The sequence below is a fragment of the Neolamprologus multifasciatus genome, chromosome 18 (assembly GCF_963576455.1).
Source record: "Neolamprologus multifasciatus chromosome 18, fNeoMul1.2, whole genome shotgun sequence".
Classification (NCBI taxonomy): Eukaryota; Metazoa; Chordata; class Actinopteri; order Cichliformes; family Cichlidae; genus Neolamprologus; species Neolamprologus multifasciatus.
The window spans coordinates 1,148,421-1,166,869 of NC_140456.1; the positions used below are offsets into that span (position 1 = coordinate 1,148,421).

General features: G+C 42.3%; 1 protein-coding gene and 1 long non-coding RNA gene across 5 annotated transcripts; one reads left to right on the forward strand and one right to left on the reverse strand.

Annotated features, from left to right (window-relative positions):
* Positions 1-599: 599 nt before the first annotated feature.
* On the reverse strand, positions 600-3,243 carry LOC146496912 (uncharacterized). Its single transcript, XR_014870743.1, has 2 exons — positions 1,266-3,243; positions 600-1,112 (listed from the first exon to the last, which is right to left on the reverse strand). It is a non-coding gene; the product is annotated as an uncharacterized LOC146496912 (long non-coding RNA).
* A 13-nt stretch (positions 3,244-3,256) lies between these two features.
* On the forward strand, positions 3,257-14,912 carry LOC146496913 (uncharacterized). Of its 4 annotated transcripts, XM_085140825.1 has the most exons (4): positions 3,257-3,518; positions 4,600-4,998; positions 8,589-8,909; positions 14,308-14,912. In XM_085140825.1, exons 1-4 carry the CDS (start codon positions 3,347-3,349, stop codon positions 14,358-14,360), a joined length of 945 nt encoding a protein of 314 aa, XP_084996951.1. In that variant the 5' UTR covers positions 3,257-3,346; the 3' UTR covers positions 14,361-14,912. The 4 variants fall into 4 exon arrangements, with proteins under 4 accessions (XP_084996951.1, XP_084996947.1, XP_084996948.1 ...); XM_085140821.1 differs by lacking the exon at positions 14,308-14,912 and having other exon boundaries at positions 8,589-12,215; XM_085140822.1 differs by lacking the exon at positions 14,308-14,912 and having other exon boundaries at positions 4,600-4,637; positions 8,618-12,215.
* The last annotated feature ends 3,537 nt before the right edge of the window (positions 14,913-18,449 follow it).

Consider the following 18,449-nt stretch of genomic DNA (forward strand, 5'->3'; position numbering starts at 1 on the left):
GTTTTTGATCATCCACAACTTGAACAGACAGTCCAGAGATTTCTTCTTTCATTACTCTTCCTGATCCCAAATGAGAGATCAGGAACTCTGGTGGTTTTCCAGGATATTGTCGATACCAGTAAAACTCGTCACTTCCAGCTGCGTTTTTGGAGTATCTATAGGACAGAGTAGCTGTGCTGCCTTCTACACTGAACACTTCTTTGTTGGTTGGAGTGAGATCTTCACAGCTGACACCTAAAGGAACAGAAACATGTTTTATTCTTTTATAAATCATCACAATTCAAATGTCTTTCTTTAAACACACAGATTGTAACGTACCTGTTAGAATGGTGAGAATCAGTAAAGAAAGTGCAAAATAGTCCAAAGACAACATGTTGAATGAAGGTAAAGTTTATGGTTTGTGTTGAACTCTGTTGAATGTGGAGGTTTCTCTCTCTTCTAGTTCAGTAACAGCTCAGCTCCTCCCTGAATCTCTGCTCCTCCTCTCTGATCTGGATTTGAACTTCTCTCACTTCCTCCTGCTTTACACACTAGTAGCAGCATCTTCACTTTCAGGTGGGAGGAGCTCTAATGTTTTTTTGTAACTTCATCTCAGCCAATCAAACAGTTTTGTGCTTCCACAGCAGCTCTGTCTCTGTCTCTGATCTTTACTGCTTCATTTCTCTGTTGTCTTTGTCATCAGTCCAATGACACAAGAATCAGAGGTTTAACAGTGTGTGGCTCCCTCTAGTGGATGTTGTGGAGTATTCTGTTGTCTTTGCTCCAAAGGTTTTTGTACAGAGTTTTGCTGTTTCCTGTCACTGTGGGCTGCAGAGCACAGTAGTACACAGCAGAGTCAGACAGCTGAAGCTTCTGGATCTTCAGAGGAACTGACTTTTCTGTTTTGTTGATTTTAGCATCAAATCTGTCGTTGTTGAACTCTTCAGATTTATCTGTTGTTTCTGAGAAAGATTTCAGCAAATACTTTGGGTAACTGTTCACTTCTTGTTTGTACCAGAACAAAGTGGGACTGGCTCTTGTTGTTTCATATTTGCAGTGAAGTGTAACTGTGTCTCCTTCAGCAGCAATGACATCTCCTTGTTCCTGGATCACTTTGTCTTCTCCTTTACACTCTGAGGAAGAACAGAACATGCAGAGGAAGACATGGATCAATAAACATGATTGAAGTTATTGAAAAGTTCCACAGTGTAAAATGATGAAATCTCCTCTTTCTGTCCTTGTTGTGAGTCGTGTGCAGAGGAAACATGTTGATGTTTGTATCTCACCAAAGAAAAGAGCAGCAAGAATAATCCACAGCCAATGTTCCATCTGTACAACAAGGTTTAAATCAACAGGAGAAACTAGCTGATGTTCAACATTCAGTCTGAGAATTGTTCTCTTCACAGCAGCACTTATTATTGACACAATGGTTGAACACAGTGCAGAAGGAGAGCACCGCCTACTGGATGATGTCGCCCTCTGTCTCCTCTTTGAGCTTCACTTCTCTCACTTCCTCTTCCTCCTGGTTCACAGACTGTTAGCAGCATTTGAATCACTGTGAGGAGGGAGGATGGAGCACTTTGCACTGTGTGCAAACACAACGAGCCAAATGTTCTCATCACTGAGCTGCTTAATGCTTCTCATGTTCTCTTATGTTTGTTTTAGTATAAGAGCTTTAAGTTTGACATGAACAGCAGAAAGGATTTATCGTGGTTCATACTGGACTGAGACATGAGTCACACGGGGACTTATAAACAACACTATAAAGTAAGATGGCATTTAATGTTTGACAAAACATTAAAAACTGAAAAGAAAGAAGTTGTCAGGAAGTGAAATCATTGGTTTTTATCAAGGAACGTGGTCCCTGGAATTCAAATGCATTAAACCAGATGTTAAATATTTAAGATTTGAATAAACCTGAAATGTAAATTTTTTATCAGTCAAACAACAGATCAAAAATAAATTACTCTCAGCATGCGTGAGATTACAAGGGTCCATGTTTGTGATACATGATTCAGTCTCCAGCCTACAGGTGTATTCACAGTAAACCTGAAGTTTTGTGTTGAATATTTACTCCTAACAGCCAACAGTCTGACACAGCTTATCACGAATAAGAGACGAGGCTGACGATTTGACACCATGTCGAGCTTTGGAAACGCAGATGTTTTGAAACACTCCTGAATACCACGTGACGTTACCGTGGTTAATTGAGGTTTGGTGGCTTACCTGCTGCTTCTAGGCAGGTGAGGCTTGAGAATTGCCTTTTTTTGTGGATCACAGTCATTTGTGCTCTGTCTTGTATTTACTTAACAGATGTTTGATAATACAGCTTATAAATATTACAAGTGGGCACACGTGCATGCTTAAAAGAAACAGTAGCTTCCTTTTTGCTGTTGATTGTGCAAATTGGAATTTTAGCTGTATTTAACAGTCTCAGGGCTTTCACAGGGGTTTCTCCAAATTCACAATAATGAAGTCCTGAGATGGATTTTCTATGTAATCACGCTGTGTGAAAACTTTGCTCTGTGGAAGAAAATATTAACCCGAGTCTGTGGTCTCAGCCGGTGTTGTGCCAAAAACTGATTGCTTGTATTTAAACTGCTATAAATAACTTGTTGATGTGAAACATATGTCAGATGTATCCCTCATTACTGATATCAAGTCATCTTGAGCAACAAACAACATTCCTGTAACAAGGTAGAAGCTGCGATCAGTTTTTGGCAGTGACTTTTATGTGTCCTTTATGTATGCAGTTAAAAAAATTCTTGTTGACTTTAAAGATTTCTCTTTTAAGGGTAATCTGGCCAAGAGGACAGCTGAAATTCCAACAAAAACAAAAATAGTTCTGTAAACATATTTTAAGTGGACAAAAGGGAGCTGATTGATTATAATGTAAGTACAATAACACAGTTACAAAGATACTTGAGAAACAGGTAATTTTTTAATTTTGTATATAACCCCTTTGTAATACCTGTTCACCAAAGTCTATTTAGCAACATACGTAACAATATTACACATAAAAAAAAACACAGGGAAACATTGGAAATCAAGTTTTGGCACAACACCGGCTTATGAAGGTACTGGGTTCAAACTAACAATCTGTTTAAACTGAGAAAACTGATAATTGTAAAGAACCAAAAAGTCAACCAGTTATAAAAACGTTTTGTTTCTGGATGATAGAAAATAAATATGCTCTCCTACTAGAAACTGATTTGAAGCAGAGTGAAATCCTCCGAGATATAAACGGGCGGAACAAAAGGCTCAGTGTTCTTTGTCGGAACTTGAACGTGTAACACCAGGCGGAGGTAAACAAAGGAAACGCGCCAATACTGTTAGCTTTCCTCCTGTGTGAGCTGTGGCAGTAACAATGGCTTCAGTTCAGTATCTGAGAGAGTTTATCAACGAGCGACTAACTGCTGCTGCTGAACAAATATTCTTGGAGTTTGAAAAAACGATCGTCCAGTACGAGGAAGAGATCGACCGTCAGCGCAGACTGCTGGATATCACCTGGAAACCCGAAATCAAGCTGCACAGGACAGGTGAGTGTCCCTCTGAGGGAGGATCCTGATCACAGCTCTGCGGGACGTTTCTGATTGTGAGGACTTTTTGGAGATGTGAGCTAACAAAGAGCAAACAGAGGACAGGACTGCACTGCGCTCCATTCAAACAGCAGGCGCTGAAATCAGCCTGGATTTTAGTGTTCTTCATGTAACAGCAAAAAGTTAGAACTGTGAAGATATTACATTAAAAGTAAATCTATCGTCGAAAATGTAAAGTGTAAATAATCCGGTATATGTGCGTTAAGATGCTGAAGTACAGAGGCAGACGTCTCCCTGTGGGTCTTCTTATATTCTGATTAATCATACAATAAAATGGATGCGTCAGTGTGATTTCAGGTGCAGCTAATGATCGTTTTAATGACAGGTATGATCATTTTCTATTATAACAGATATTATGCTGATCGTGTTCTCAGCTTGGTTTGTTCTGACGGTCTCGGAGCGGCCTTAGCTTTGACCTGCAGTGCAACATTCAGGTGGTTTCTTAGTTACATCATCATCAGGCATCATGACGTTGCAGCCCTCATCATGCATCAGTCAATATACAGTTGAGCAGCTCCAGGCAGGTCCACGTGTCACTGTCGGGTGTTTCATCCACGGGAACAACATCAGCACTGGCAGCACTCATACATCTATTTTTAAAAGACAACCTCTGGATGTGTCTTTGGTCGACCATGGCGACGTTTGTTCTGAACTTGTCCTGTTAAACTGCTGTGTGGTCTTGGCCACTGTGCTGCAGCTCAGTTTAGGGTGTTGGCGATATCGTAAAGCCCAGGACATCTTTATGTACAGTAGAGTAACAAGTCTTTTTTTTTTAATGTCCTCAGAGAATTTGTTGCCATGATGTGCGATTTTAGACTTCCAGTGACCAGTATGAGAGCGAGCAATAACACCAAATTCAACTGTCATATCTTCAATGTTGTCCCATGAAAAGATGTAACAAAATATTTACAAACATGTGAGGAGTGTACTCAGTTTTTTGAGATACTGTATGTACCTACATGTGGTGTTCTGTCATCACCTTAGTTTTCACATTGTTTTTTTTCTCAATTTGTCCCTCCAGACGTCCCACAGCAGCCTGTCTGTGAGGAGGAGGAGGAGGTTCTCCCTGAGCAGCAGCTCTGGAACCAGGAGAGGAGCTCCAGTCTGGAGCAGGAGGAACCAGAACCTCCACAGATTAAAGAGGAAGAGGAGGAACTGTGCAGCAGTCAGGAGGGAGAGCAGCTGGGACTGAAGGAGGAGACGGATACCTTCATGGTGACTGCTGCTGAGGAAGGAGAGCACAGTGAACCAGAAGCAGACAGTGAACAGCTTCCATCTCTCAGCTCTGATAACTTTTTTTATACCAAACCAAAAGACACAGAAAATATTAGAAACAGTTTCCAGTACCAAGAAGAAATCGACCATCAACAAAGGCAGTTGGCTGTCACCTGGAAACCAGAAATAAAGCTCCACAGAACAAGTGAGTCAGTCTCAGGGAGGATCCTATCAGGAGGATCCGAGGAGCAGGTCATTGATCCATGAAGAAACAGTCAAGTGTCTGTAGCTCAGTTGGCAGAGCAGTTCACCTACTAACTGGAAGGTTGTGTCGATCCCCGTCTGGTCCAGTCTCATGCCAAATATCCTTGGGCAAGATACTAACTAAGAACCAGGCCATTTACCAAATGTAATATAATAGGATACTCTCATAGCCTGGGTAATAGGCTATGAGAGTAATGCTACAGAAAACTGTTTATCTTGTAATTTATCATCACAAGCTGCATGCATTTAAACTTTATAGGTTACTCATTGTATTCAGATCTGACATCTGAAATACAGGTCATCTGGAGGGTGGAGCTATATAACTTTTTTTCTAATTTTGGTATTATATCCATCCGTCCATCTATCTTCCTTCTGCTTATCCACGCCCGGGTCGCGGGGGCAGCAGGCTAAGCAGAGAAGCCCAGTCCTCCCTCTTCCCAGCCACCTCCTCTAGTTTGTCTGAGGGAACACCAAGGCGTTCCCAGACTAGCTGAGAGATATAATCCCTCCAGCATTTCCTGGGTCTGCCCTGGAACCTCCCAGTGGGTCATGCCCGGAACACCTCACCCAGGAGGCATCCTTATCAGATGCCCGAACAACCTCACTTGCCACCTTTTGATGTGAAGGAGCAGCGGCTCTGCTCTGGGCACTTCCAGATGGCCGAACTCCTAACCCTATCTCTAAGGGAGAAAGCCGCCACCCTTCTGAGGAAACCCATTAACATTGCTTGTATCCACAATCTCGTTCTATCGGTCACCACCCACAGTTCATGACCATAGAAAGCACCATAGGAAGTGTAGGAACGTAGCTCGACCGGTAAATTGAAAGCCTTGTTTTCACACTCCTCTCTCTCCCAGAGTGGGCATTCCACCCTTTTCCGGCTGAGGACCCTGGCCTCAAATTTGGAGGTGCCGATTCTCATTCCCACCGCTTCACACTTGGCTGCGAACTGGAGGCCATCACCCAATGAAGCCAACAGAACGATGAGATTCTGAGACCACCCAAGTGAAAGCTTTCCACCACTTGGCTACGCCTAGAAATTCTGTCATATTATTACAATGGATTGTAAATAAAACAACTCAGATGCGGTTGAAGTGCAGACTTTCAGCTTTAAATCAGTGGGTTGAACAAAAAGATTGTATAAAAATATGAGGAACTAAAGCATTTTTAACTCAATCCCTTCATTTCAGGGGCTTAAGAAGTAATTGGACAAATTAAACAACTGAAAATAAAATATTTATTTATGTTTTTTATTGAAAACCCTTTGCTAGCATTGGCAACATGAAGTCTTGATCTCATTGACATCACCAGATGTTGGTTTCTCGTTTTTACTGCTCTGCCGGGCCTTTACTGCAGCGGCTTTCAGTTCAGTTGTTTGTTTGTGGGCCTTTCTGGAAGTTTAGTCTTCAACAAGTGAAATGCTCAGTTGGGTTAAGATCAGGTGACTAAGTTGGTCATCCAAGAATATTCAAGTTCTTTGCTTTTATAAACTCCTGGGTGGTTTTGGCTGTATGTTTTTGTCCATCTGTGTTATGAAATGCCACACAACCGATATGACTGCGTTTAGCTGGATTTGAGCAGACAGTATGTCTCTGAACACATCAGAATTCATTCAGCTGCTTCCGTCCTGTGTCACATCATCAGTAAACACTAGTGTCCCAGTGCCACTGGCAGCCGTCCACGTCCAAGCCATCACACTGCCTCTGCCATGTTTTACAGATGATGTCCAGAGATTGAAATCTTTTAGCAAAGTCCAATCTAGCCTTTCTATTCTTGAGGCATTTGAGTAGCTTGCACCTTGCAGTGAACTCTCTGTATTTACTTTCAGTCTTCTCTTTATGATAGACTTGAATATTGATACGCCTCCTGGAGAGTGTTGTTCACTTAGTTGGCTGCTGTGAAGAGGTTTCTCTTCACCATGGAAATTATTCTGCGATCATCCACCACTGTTGTCTTCTGTGGACGTCCAAGTCATTTTTCCTTGCTGAGTTTATCAGTGATTTTTTTCTTTCTCAGCATGTACCAAACTTTTTGCCACTTTTAATATTGTAGCAACTTCTCAGGTGGTTTTTTTTTCTGTTTTGCAGCTTGCAGGCTTGTTTCACCTGCATGGAGAGCTCCTTTGACCGCATGTTGTATGTCCAAATGCAAGCACCACAACTCGGATCAACTCCAGGCCTTTTATCTGCTTAATTGATAATGACATAACAAAAGAATTGCCCATGAAATGGTTTTTGAGTCAAATGTCCAATTACTTTTGGTCCCTTTAAAAAGAGGGTGGCACATGTTAAGGAGCTGAAACTCTTAAACCCTTCATCCAATTATAATTGGAATAAAATGTGTTTCATTTCATCTGACCAGCTCCTTTGCTGATTAAAATGAGAATCTAGGCTTATTTTTACTATTTTCTATCCAGAAAAGAACTCAGGGTGTGACCACTGGATTATCAGACTGGACTGGTGGTACTCTCTTTTAAGAAGGGAGGGTGTGCTCCAGCTGTGTGGGGGATCACACTGCTAAGCCTACCTGGGAAGGTGTACGCTGGAGTACTGGAGAGGAGAATTCATCCATTAGTCAAACATCAGATTGAGGATGTAGAGTGCAGTTTTCATCCTGGTCATCGAACGCTGGCTCTTTATCCTCTTGAGGCTATTCGAGGGTGTGTGGGAGTTTGCCCAACAGTCTACAGTGCTTTGTGGACTTGGAGAACGTATTCGACTGCACTCCTTGGGGTGTCCTGTGAACGGTGCTTTGGAAATATTGGCTATTTTGCCATTGTCAAAGGGCAGTTAGTCCCTGTACAGCTGCCCTGAACTTGGTCCATGTTGGCAACAATAAGTTGGACTCATTCCTGGTGGATGATGGGTTCCAGCAGTGCTGCCCTTCTTCACCAGTTCTACTCTACATTCTACTTTTATATCATCAGGACTTCTTGGTACACCACAGTGGCAGAGAGTCTCAGGTTTGGTGGTCCCAGAATCTTAACTTTGTGTTCAACAGACGACTTGTTTCTTTTGGTGGTGACTTGATGCACTTTGCAGCTGTAAGTCACCTGGTGCAGAGTGTGAAACAGCAGAAATAAGAATTTAGCGTCTCCAAGCACAAGGCTTTTCAGCCGGACAAGGGTGAGGTGGCCAATTCCAGACCAAGGCAGACCCACGACATGATGGCCTGGGAATGCTTCAGTGTCACCTGGAAGAGCTTGAGAAGATGGCCAGAGAGAGGAAGCTCTGTGCTTCTCTGCTACAGCAGTGGATCTGGATACATTAAATTTTTCTGTTCTTAGGTGCATTTAAACATTAATTATACAGCTTACATGTTGAGGAAAACACGATGAGAGGTATAAGTTGGCAACAAATTATGTTCTGCCATCATTAAAAATCTTGATTTCTGTATCTGTTGTTACTCGCACTGATGCAACAAAACGGTTTATGTGAGCAGCATACGCTGTATAATCCATGTGCTTAAGTTTAATTTATTTGTTTATATGTATTTTTATTTCATTGCACTAATTTTCAATTTTTTCTCCAGACACCCAACAAGAGCACGTCTGTGAGGAGGAGGAGGTTCTCCCTGAGCAGCAGCTCTGGAACCAGGAGGAACCAGAAGCTCCACAGATTAAAGAGGAAGAGGAGGAACTGTGCAGCAGTCAGGAGGGAGAGCAGCTGGGACTGAAGGAGGAGACGGATACCTTTATGGTGACTGCTGCTGAGGAAGGAGAGCACAGTGAACCAGGAGGAGACGAGGAGCAGCTCATCACTAACACATCTTGTCTAGCAGTGAGCCATGATCAGGAAGGAAGCACTAACGATGCACAAAACTTTCCACAGAGTCAGTCTAACACTAACACAGGTAAAAAGCCTTTAAAATGTGATGGCTGCAGAAAATCCTTTACACATAAGTCCCACTTTACTTTACATTACAAAATCCACACAGGTGAGAAGCTGTTCCTTTGCACAACCTGTGGGAAAAGATTTAGTCTAAAGGATTCTTTGTTAGATCGTGTGACAGTCCAAGCAGCTAAAACTACACATCTCTGTAAGACCTGTGGTAAAATGTTTTCTTATGCATCACTACTTAAGAAGCATAAAGTTATCCACTCTGATGAGAAGCAGTATTCCTGCAAAACATGTGGGAAAGGTTTTCACTATAAACACCATTTAGTTGACCATTTGAGAGTCCACACAGGGGAAAAGCCATATATTTGTAAAACATGTGATAAAAGGTTTTCAGTATCGTCCTCACTTAAAAAACATTCATGGCGCCACTCGGGTGAGACACCGTACTCTTGCAAAACATGTGGGAAAAGTTTTTCCACCAAATCGTTGCTTAAAATACATTCAAGAAGCCTCTCAGGTGAGAAGCCGTATTCCTGCGAAACATGTGAAAACGGTTTTCCACGACATCATCGCTTAAAATGCATGCAAGACTCCACTCATGTGAGAAACCATATTCCTGCATAACATTTGAAGAGTTTATTTCTAAATCACTTTGAATATCGATACAAGAACTCACACGTGAGAAGTCGTAGTCGTGAACTATTTATAGAGAAGACAAAGTCGAGCTTTTTGACGTCTTCAAACAATCAAGCAGCGATTGTCTGACTTTATTACTTTACTAAGATAATTCTGGTAATACCGGTTTTTCCTTGATGTCAGACTGTAAGGCATGTTAAGACTTTCGAATTCTTCAGTAAAAATATTATGAATCTTATTTTATACTTCTTTTTTTCCAAAATGAAACATTTTCAAATATGTTTTACATTCATTATTAATCATTATTCAGACGCGGTTTGTTTGTTTGTTTGTTTGTTTTGCAGAGATGTCTGCAACAAAAGCTTCTTGTCAGGTATTCTGGTAATTCGAGGTTGATCACTGTGCTATAAACTAAGTTTAGCATGGCCAGACATTTATTACTTCATCAATTCAATTTTATTTATATAGCGCCAAATCACAACAAAAGTCCCCTCAAGGCGCTTCATCAGTGTGTTTCAGCATATCTAAGTGAATGTAACCTTGTAAAATGAGTATTTGTAAAGATGAAACACCTGCCAAAGTTCATGCATTTGTGTCTACACGTATTGATTATTGTAACGCTCTCCTTTCTGGGCTACCAAAGAAAAGTTGTAGAGGTTTACAGATGGTGCAAAATGCAGCTGCTCGTATTTTAATTAAAACTGGAAAACTTGAGCACAGTATCCCTTTACTGAAATCCCTTCATTGGCCACACTGTTAGACCTCTGCCTCACCACTACATATTTCAAATACAACGAAGGCTTCTACAGACAAAAACATGGCTGTGCCATGGGCTCCCCCGTGTCACCTATTGTAGCCAACCTTTACATGGAGGAAGTGGAAAGGAAGGCTCTTGGCTCTTTCAAAGGAAGAGTACCCAGCCACTGGTACAGATATGTAGACGACACCTGGGTCAAAATCAAGACACAAGAAGTGGAATCCTTCACTGCGCACATCAACGCTGTGGATAAAAACATCAAGTTCACCAGGGAAGACACGAAGGATGACTGTTTGCCTTTGCTGGACTGCGCTGTGCACATTGAAGAGAATGGCAACCTCAACATCGAAGTTTACCGGAAGCCCACACACACGGACCAGTACCTCCTGTTTGACTCCCATCACCCTCTGGAACACAAACTTGGAGTAATTAGGACCCTACACCACCGGGCAGAACATGTTCCCTCTAAGCCTGAAGGGAAAAAGAAGGAACACACACATGTAAAGGAAGCACTCAAAACGTGCGGCTATCCTAAATGGGCGTTCTTAAAGTCAGCAAAGAGGCACAGAAAAGAAGATCAGACACCAGCGAGGGAGGATAAGAAGGACAGACGCAACAACATTGTCATCCCCTATGTAGCCGGTGTATCAGAGAAACTCAGGAGGGTTTTCTCCAAGCATGACATCCCGGTGTACTTCAGACCCAGCAACACACTCAGACAAAAACTGGTTCACCCGAAAGACAAAACTCCAAAACACAGACTTAACAATGTGGTGTTTGCTGTACAGTGCAGCGAGGAATGCCCAGACCTCTACATCGGAGAGACCAAACAGCCACTTCACAAGCGCATGGCACAACACAGAAGAGCCACCTCCACAGGACAAGACTCAGCTGTCCATCTGCATCTAAAGGTCAAAGGTCACTCTTTCGAGGATGCCAATGTTCACATTTTGGACAGAGAGGACAGATGGTTTGAAAGAGGAGTGAAAGAAGCATCTATGTCCACTGTGAGCGACCATCTTTGAACAGAGGCGGTGGTTTACGACACCAACTGTCTGCCATCTATAATCCAGTTTTGAGATCCCTCCCCAGACGCCTTAACGCCCACTCACATCCTGGGACATCTGACCTCAGGAAATCACATGATAAGGTGGAGCCAGGTTTCACAATGAACTCACCCGAAACTCTGGCTGATTGTGACCCACACCCAGTTTCACACCTTGGCTCAGGCGATTAGAGGATCATCAGGGGGTCCTTTGTCCCTCTGTGGGGGGAAACTCCCACTAGGTTTAAATCTGGGACTCTCCACCATTTGACCTTAGAACTGAAGAAGCTTCTCGGATGAAGGTGAAACGTCTTCAAGCAACTTAAACAAGTCCAGACACTTTTCTTTCCAAGCTCCTCAGACTTCCCACTCTGAGTGCTGTAACATTCGAGCTGTGAGCCAGCGTTATATTTGTCATCAGTCCATTCAGCCTGTAGACGCATGAAGTAAACCAAACATCTGTTTTCATCTTGAAATACATTCAGATAAATATTCTACAAGATTAAAATATTATTAGGTTAATTTCCTTGACTTGGTAACATTTATTTACTGCAAGTGAATCCATGCAGATGTTTGTGACAGTGCATTTAGTTTGCACTGCTGTAGCTTTAGTGCAGGTCTTTCCTCAGCAGTGTTACTAACAGACTTTAAAATGGGGCAGATAAAGAAAACATTCTTTCAACAGAGACTCTGTATCACACTGTCATTAAAAGTAACTGTGAAAATGTGGTTCTTGTAGCTGAAAGGCTGAACAAAACCAGCTCCAGACCAGGTTATTCAGCAGAAGATGGCGATCAGCCATCTGCTTCTGCAGAATCCTGTGGTTATATATTTATAAGTTAACTAATGAGGCTTTTATTAAAGGTATTTGTGAGTGTGTATTCAGATCCATGTGTCAGATTTGTAAATAAATGTGTGCATAGATATTAATGATTGAAAAGTCTAAACGGTTTGCTTCAAGCACTGAAAATACAGATAAGTCACCAGCCAGCTGTTCAGCTACGTGTCTTTTTACATGACCTTTGCTACATGTGTGCAGTGCGCCCTCAGGCTCACGGCTCAGACTTTGTCCCTCACTCAGTACAGTGTGTACCACCAGGTGGTACTCAATCTTTTTCACTGTGGTTCTGTTGAAGCAATGCAGGTTCAGATGGACAGAACACAGTGGAGTTATCATATGTTTGAAGTACATGTTCATGGTGAAGTAGCTTGTGTTATAATAAATGATATTTGTCACCAGTCTGCCTCTGGGTGAAGTCGGAGGATTTTCTTGAAACTTCTTCTTTTCTGTCTCACCTCCGTCATTTACAAACTGTCATCAATGTCACAAAAACTTGTAGTTTGGTTGTCACAGCAGCTCTGTCTCTGTCTCTGATCTTTACTGCTTCATTTCTCTGTTGTCTTTGTCATCAGTCCAATGACACAAGAATCAGAGGTTTAACAGTGTGTGGCTCCCTCTAGTGGATGTTGTGGAGTATTCTGTTGTCTTTGCTCCAAAGGTTTTTGTACAGAGTTTTGCTGTTTCCTGTCACTGTGGGCCTCACAGCACAGTAGTACACAGCAGAGTCAAACACTGCAGCAGAGGAGATCTGAAGAGTCATCAGTGTTTTGTCTCCACTCACATTAAACGTTAGTCCAGGAACTGGATCTGATATTTTCACTCTTGTTCCTGTGTGAGAGATCAGGAACTCTGGTGGTTTTCCTGGATGTTGCTGATACCAGTAGAAATAATCACTTCCAGTTGCTTCCTTGGAGTATTTGTAGGACAGAGTCACAGTGCTGCGTTCTACACTGAACACTTCTTTGTTGGTTGGAGTGAGATCTTGACAGCAAACAGCTAAAATGAGAGAAATATGCTTTATACAAATGATAAATATTGAAATATATTTATGAATCACTGGAATGAAAAGCAGTTGTTTTTTAAATGTACAGATGTTAGCGTACCTGTTAGAATCATTATAATCAGCAGAGGATGTGTGGAACAGCTGAACGACAGCATGTTGAATAAAGAGGGTTTGTATGGTCTGTATGATGAACTCTGTGTACTGTTCTGTACTTCACCTCAGCTCCTCCCACAGTCTGTGTCTCCTCTTGGTCTTTAGTTCAGGTTCCTGTTACGCTTCCTCAGAATGAAATTCAAAGATCCTGACAGCATGTTAGGTGGCTGCTCAGAACATGTGAAAGGTTCATGGTTCCTTCTGTATGTGAAGGAAACTTCTGATATTGGCATTTTTACAGAGATTTGGAGCTTGCAGTTCAGCTTGTGTGGGAATTTTTCTAATTCTTCTCTGATAGTCTGAAGTTCATGTTCATCAGGTTGAACTGCCAGCGTGCTTCTGTCATCAAATTGCAATAATGTGTACTCTTGGTATCCAACACTTGTCTTTTCTACAGGACGATGCTTACATCACAGCATGTGGATGTGACAGTTTAACCGTAAAGAGATAAACCTCTGTCACTTTATTTTGCTTCAGGTGCTTTTTTGCACCTTCTAACTAATGAAATCTATAAATAATGTTTGTTGTTATAAGTTGTCAGTACATTAAAATTCAGCAGGTGTTGCTTTCCAGTTGCAACAGTTACTTTGTTTCTTCGTGTCTGAACGTTCCTGCAGTTGGTTTGTGGTTGATGTGGATTTGCTGCTCATGTGAATCCTCCCACAGTGTTTCATTAGCAGCTGTAACCACAGTGACTCTGATAAAACAGGAATTAGCAGAATCCATCTGATATGAAGCTGTGCTTTGAATACCACTTCCCTCCTCTTTGAAGAGTAGTCAGATATCTGTGTTCAGGTTTTTGTACAGCCTCTTCTACACTTTGTATCACTGTGTTTGTAGAGCACAGTAGTAGAGAGCTGTGTCTGCCAGGGTTAGGGCTGCTATGGTCAGATTAGTTGATGTAGCTGATGTTTTTGATCCATATCGTTTATCAGGAATATATTGGCGATCACTCCGTGATCTTGCTCCTTTCCAGAGTATAAACTGAGGAGCCTGAAGGTCAGAATGATGTTTGTACCAGTGAAGTAGAGGATAACTTGATGTTGTCTCATAGCTACATGTGAGTTTGACAGATTCTCCTTCTGTTTCAGTGACTTCAGGTTGTTGAGGAGTGATTGAGTCTCCAGCTGTTAGTCCTGGAAAAAGAAAGAAGAAAAGTAGTGAAATGCAGTCTGTATATCTGCTTAATGCAGCAGCTTCAACTAAACTTTAATCCTGTTCTTAAACTCACCTATAATGTGAGATAGAAGCAAAAAGAGGTGCAGCAACATGTCTTTGGAGTTATTAAAGCCAGACAGACAGCACATGAACAATGTTCTTCCACTGCAGCACAATGACCAACAAATAATGTCATTGGATGAGCTCAGGTTCAGTGGGCGGGGCCAGTTTAATAGCTCAGCCAATCAAATAGTTTTGTGCTTCCACAGCAGCTCTGTCTCTGTCTCTGATCTTTACTGCTTCATTTCTCTGTTGTCTTTGTCATCAGTCCAATGACACAAGAATCAGAGGTTTAACAGTGTGTGGCTCCCTCTAGTGGATGTTGTGGAGTATTCTGTTGTCTTTGCTCCAAAGGTTTTTGTACAGAGTTTTGCTGTTTCCTGTCACTGTGGGCTGCAGAGCACAGTAGTACACAGCAGAGTCAGTCACTGCAGCAGAGGAGATCTGAAGGTCCATTTGTCTGTTATTATCAACTGCTTTTACATTTAATCCTGAGACTGGATTTAATATTATCTCTCCTGTCCCTGAGTGAGAGATCAGGAACTCTGGTGGTTTTCCAGGATATTGTCGATACCAGAAGAAATAATCATCATAAACTGCAGCTTTGGAGTATCTATAGGACAGAGTAGCAGTGCTGCCTTCTACACTGAACACTTCTTTGTTGGTTGGAGTGAGATCTTCACAGCTGACACCTAAAGGAACAGAAACATGTTTTATTCTTTTATAAATCATCACAATTCAAATGTCTTTCTTTAAACACACAGATTGTAACGTACCTGTTAGAATGGTGAGAATCAGTAAAGAAAGTGCAAAATAGTCCAAAGACAACATGTTGAATGAAGGTAAAGTTTATGGTTTGTGTTGAACTCTGTTGAATGTGGAGGTTTCTCTCTCTTCTAGTTCAGTAACAGCTCAGCTCCTCCCTGAATCTCTGCTCCTCCTCTCTGATCTGGATTTGAACTTCTCTCACTTCCTCCTGCTTTACACACTAGTAGCAGCATCTTCACTTTCAGGTGGAGCTCATATTTCAGCTCTGTGCTGCTTCAGTCCAAAAATAAGAGAGTCTGCATTGCTGGCAGACTGCAGAGGGCCCGGTGGCGCCAGTGTCCGGCAGCCTCGCCTCTGTCAGTGCGCCCCAGGGCGGCTGTGGCTACAATGTAGCTGCCATCACCAGTGTGTGAATGAATGACTGATTGTAGAGTAAAGCGCTTTGGGGTCCTTAGGGACTAAGTAAAGCGTTATACAAATACAGGCCATTTACCATTACATTCACAACTGTCCCTCCAGCCAAACGGCCACGTCCCTTAGTAGTCACAAGGATTCTGGCAGATTTTCCCTGCCCAGATTCATGCTAATCGCTAAGATTTCACTAAACACCAACACTCTCTCCGTACATCCATTGGTTGATTGTAGAGCACTTCCTGGTTACTCAGCTCAACATTCCCCTGGAACTCCTTCTGGCACCATTACAGGTTTCTGCGCTAAATGGAGCAAAAATCACTAACCAGGCTACTCTCTGGTTCTGTCAGGAAACCATTTTGTTCATCGAGGCTCCTGGTACCCTGTTAGTTCTGGGTCATGCTTCGTTAAAGGTCCATAATCCTAACATTGATTGGGAATGCAATACAATCACCGGTAGGAGTTAGGAGTGGGTTTGGATTATCGATTTATTAAAATCGATTCTGGCTTGGATATCATGATATCGAATCATTAAAATCCTGAATCAATTTTTTTAATATAAATTTATTTCTTTGGACCCGCCGACGGATCAGAATCAGTGAGATGTGACTTTCTCACCCGACGGCACGGACACGGTCGGGGCTGAAAGCGGGTCCTCGCTTTGTGTTTACGCCCTTTTTGCGCTGATTCTAAAGCTGCTACTTTGATGTCACCTGACACCAGGGAATGAACCGCACAATAACATTTTTGCAAGGAGCGTTGTGGTAGCCATCTCTCATGACGGATGTCCGAGAGTCTTCCAGCTCACCACCAACCAGCTTCCTCAGACCTCTTCCAACCCACAGTTCACTTCCAGGTCTGTCAAGAGTTCTGTTCAACCGTTGGCACAAAGTCTGTCTTCCAGTTTACATCCCCAGACAGACGGTCAGACTGAACCAACCAACCAGGAGCTAGAAAACACCCTGTGTTATCTCATCTCTTCCAACCAGATGTTACATCCCCCAGGAGGAAGTCTCTTCTCCCTACTAACCTTTTGTTTTGTCCAGGCTCCACCTCCTCTGTCCTGATTGGATGCTGCGCAGAGTCTGGCTAATTGTTAATCAGCAGAGCACTACTTAAGGCCTGTGGAGCTGTGCTTCTGGGCCCTCTGGCCATTTTGGTTGCCATACCTGTGCAGGCTTGCATGCCTTTGTAACTTGTATGAGCATTGTTGTTTTCATGTTCAGACTGCTTGTAGGGGAGAGCTGCCTTTTGCTTTGAGACCCTGTTTTCTCCTGTTTATGTGTTGTTAGGTAGGTTATGGTTATAGGTTGTATATTTTGTTTCTTTGGAGTTAGGTAAGTTTCTTTTATTTCTACATCAGGGATGTTTTGTTTGTTATGTTGGCTCTCCCTGACGTTACGCCTCAGTATGAACCCATATCTCATCACCAGCATTAAATAAACCTTCTACACTTACCATCTTGGCTCCTCCTTCTCTATCCACCTTTATGTTCGTCCCTTCAACCCCCTAGACTAGCCAGGGGACGTAACACAGACGACCTGGAGCAGCCAGCTCACTTGGATGGAGTCTGCCCGTAACCTCCTCCGCCAAAGGCTACTCTCCATTCGAGACCTCCCTAAAAATACTATAAACCAAAACACATTATATTCATTTATATGATTATAAATATTCAATAACGTGAGCCGTAACAATAATCTTCCAATTCTTTATTTATAGTTCTGTGTCACCTGTCAGAAATTGTCCTTCATACAGGATGTCATTATTTTATAATTGGGTTGCTATTAGTAATGACAACACATCATTAGATGTCTTTAGTAGAGAGACTTTGATCTCGGGTGCTAACAATGAATGTTAAGGTCAAGTGCTTAACCAGCCTCATGTCGTCCCCGGCCTACTATACTATTGTTTAAAGACGATCCATGACACGATGCAGTGTTTACTGATTTACACAGTTGGTGTGACCTTCACCCGATTTTCACCAAAATTAAATCACCTTGAGCTGTTATTGGTAACAACCATCACAGAAAATGTGAAGAGGACATCTTGAAAACTCTGGAAGCTTGACTGCTTGATAACCCAAAACCAGAGAAGTGTAACAGTGTGTGGCTCCCTCTAGTGGATGTTGTGGAGTATTCTGTTGTCTTTGCTCCAAAGGTTTTTGTACAGAGTTTTGCTGTTTCCTGTCACTGTGGGCCTCACAGCACAGTAGTACACAGCAGAGTCAGTCACTGCAGCAGAGGAGATCTGAAGAGTCATCAGTGTTTGATCTTCATTCACATTAAAAGTGATTCCAGGGACTGGGTCGGACATTTTCATTCCTGTTCCCAAGTGAGAGATCAGGAACTCTGGTGGTTTTCCAGGATATTGTCGATACCAGAAGAAATAATCACCTCCAGCTGCTTGTCTGGTGTATCTGTAGGACAGAGTAGCTGTGCTGCCTTCCAAACTGGACTCTTCAGTTTTGCTTGCAGTGAGTTGTTGACAGCTGACACCTAAAGAAACAGAAATCTGTTAAATGCTGTGTTGTATACAAAGAAAGCATCAATAACATGTAAACATTGGGATGAAGCAGTTTTTGACAGATTGTCATGCACCTGTTAGAATCATGATCATTAACAGAGACGTTTCATAACAGTCCAACATCAACATGTTGAATAAAGTGAATCTTCTGAGTGTTGAACTCTGTTGAATGTGGAGGTTTCTCTCTCTCGTCTGTTC

Excerpts from the sequence above, each read along its gene's own strand:
- LOC146496913 (XM_085140821.1), top strand. The coding sequence starts at position 3,347 with ATGGCTTCAGTTCAGTATCTGAGAGAGTTTATCAACGAGCGACTAACT. Across the intron at positions 3,519-4,599 it reads AATCAAGCTGCACAGGACAG|ACGTCCCACAGCAGCCTGTC; the intron begins GTGAGTGTCCCT and ends TTGTCCCTCCAG. Across the intron at positions 4,999-8,588 it reads AATAAAGCTCCACAGAACAA|ACACCCAACAAGAGCACGTC; the intron begins GTGAGTCAGTCT and ends TTTTTTCTCCAG.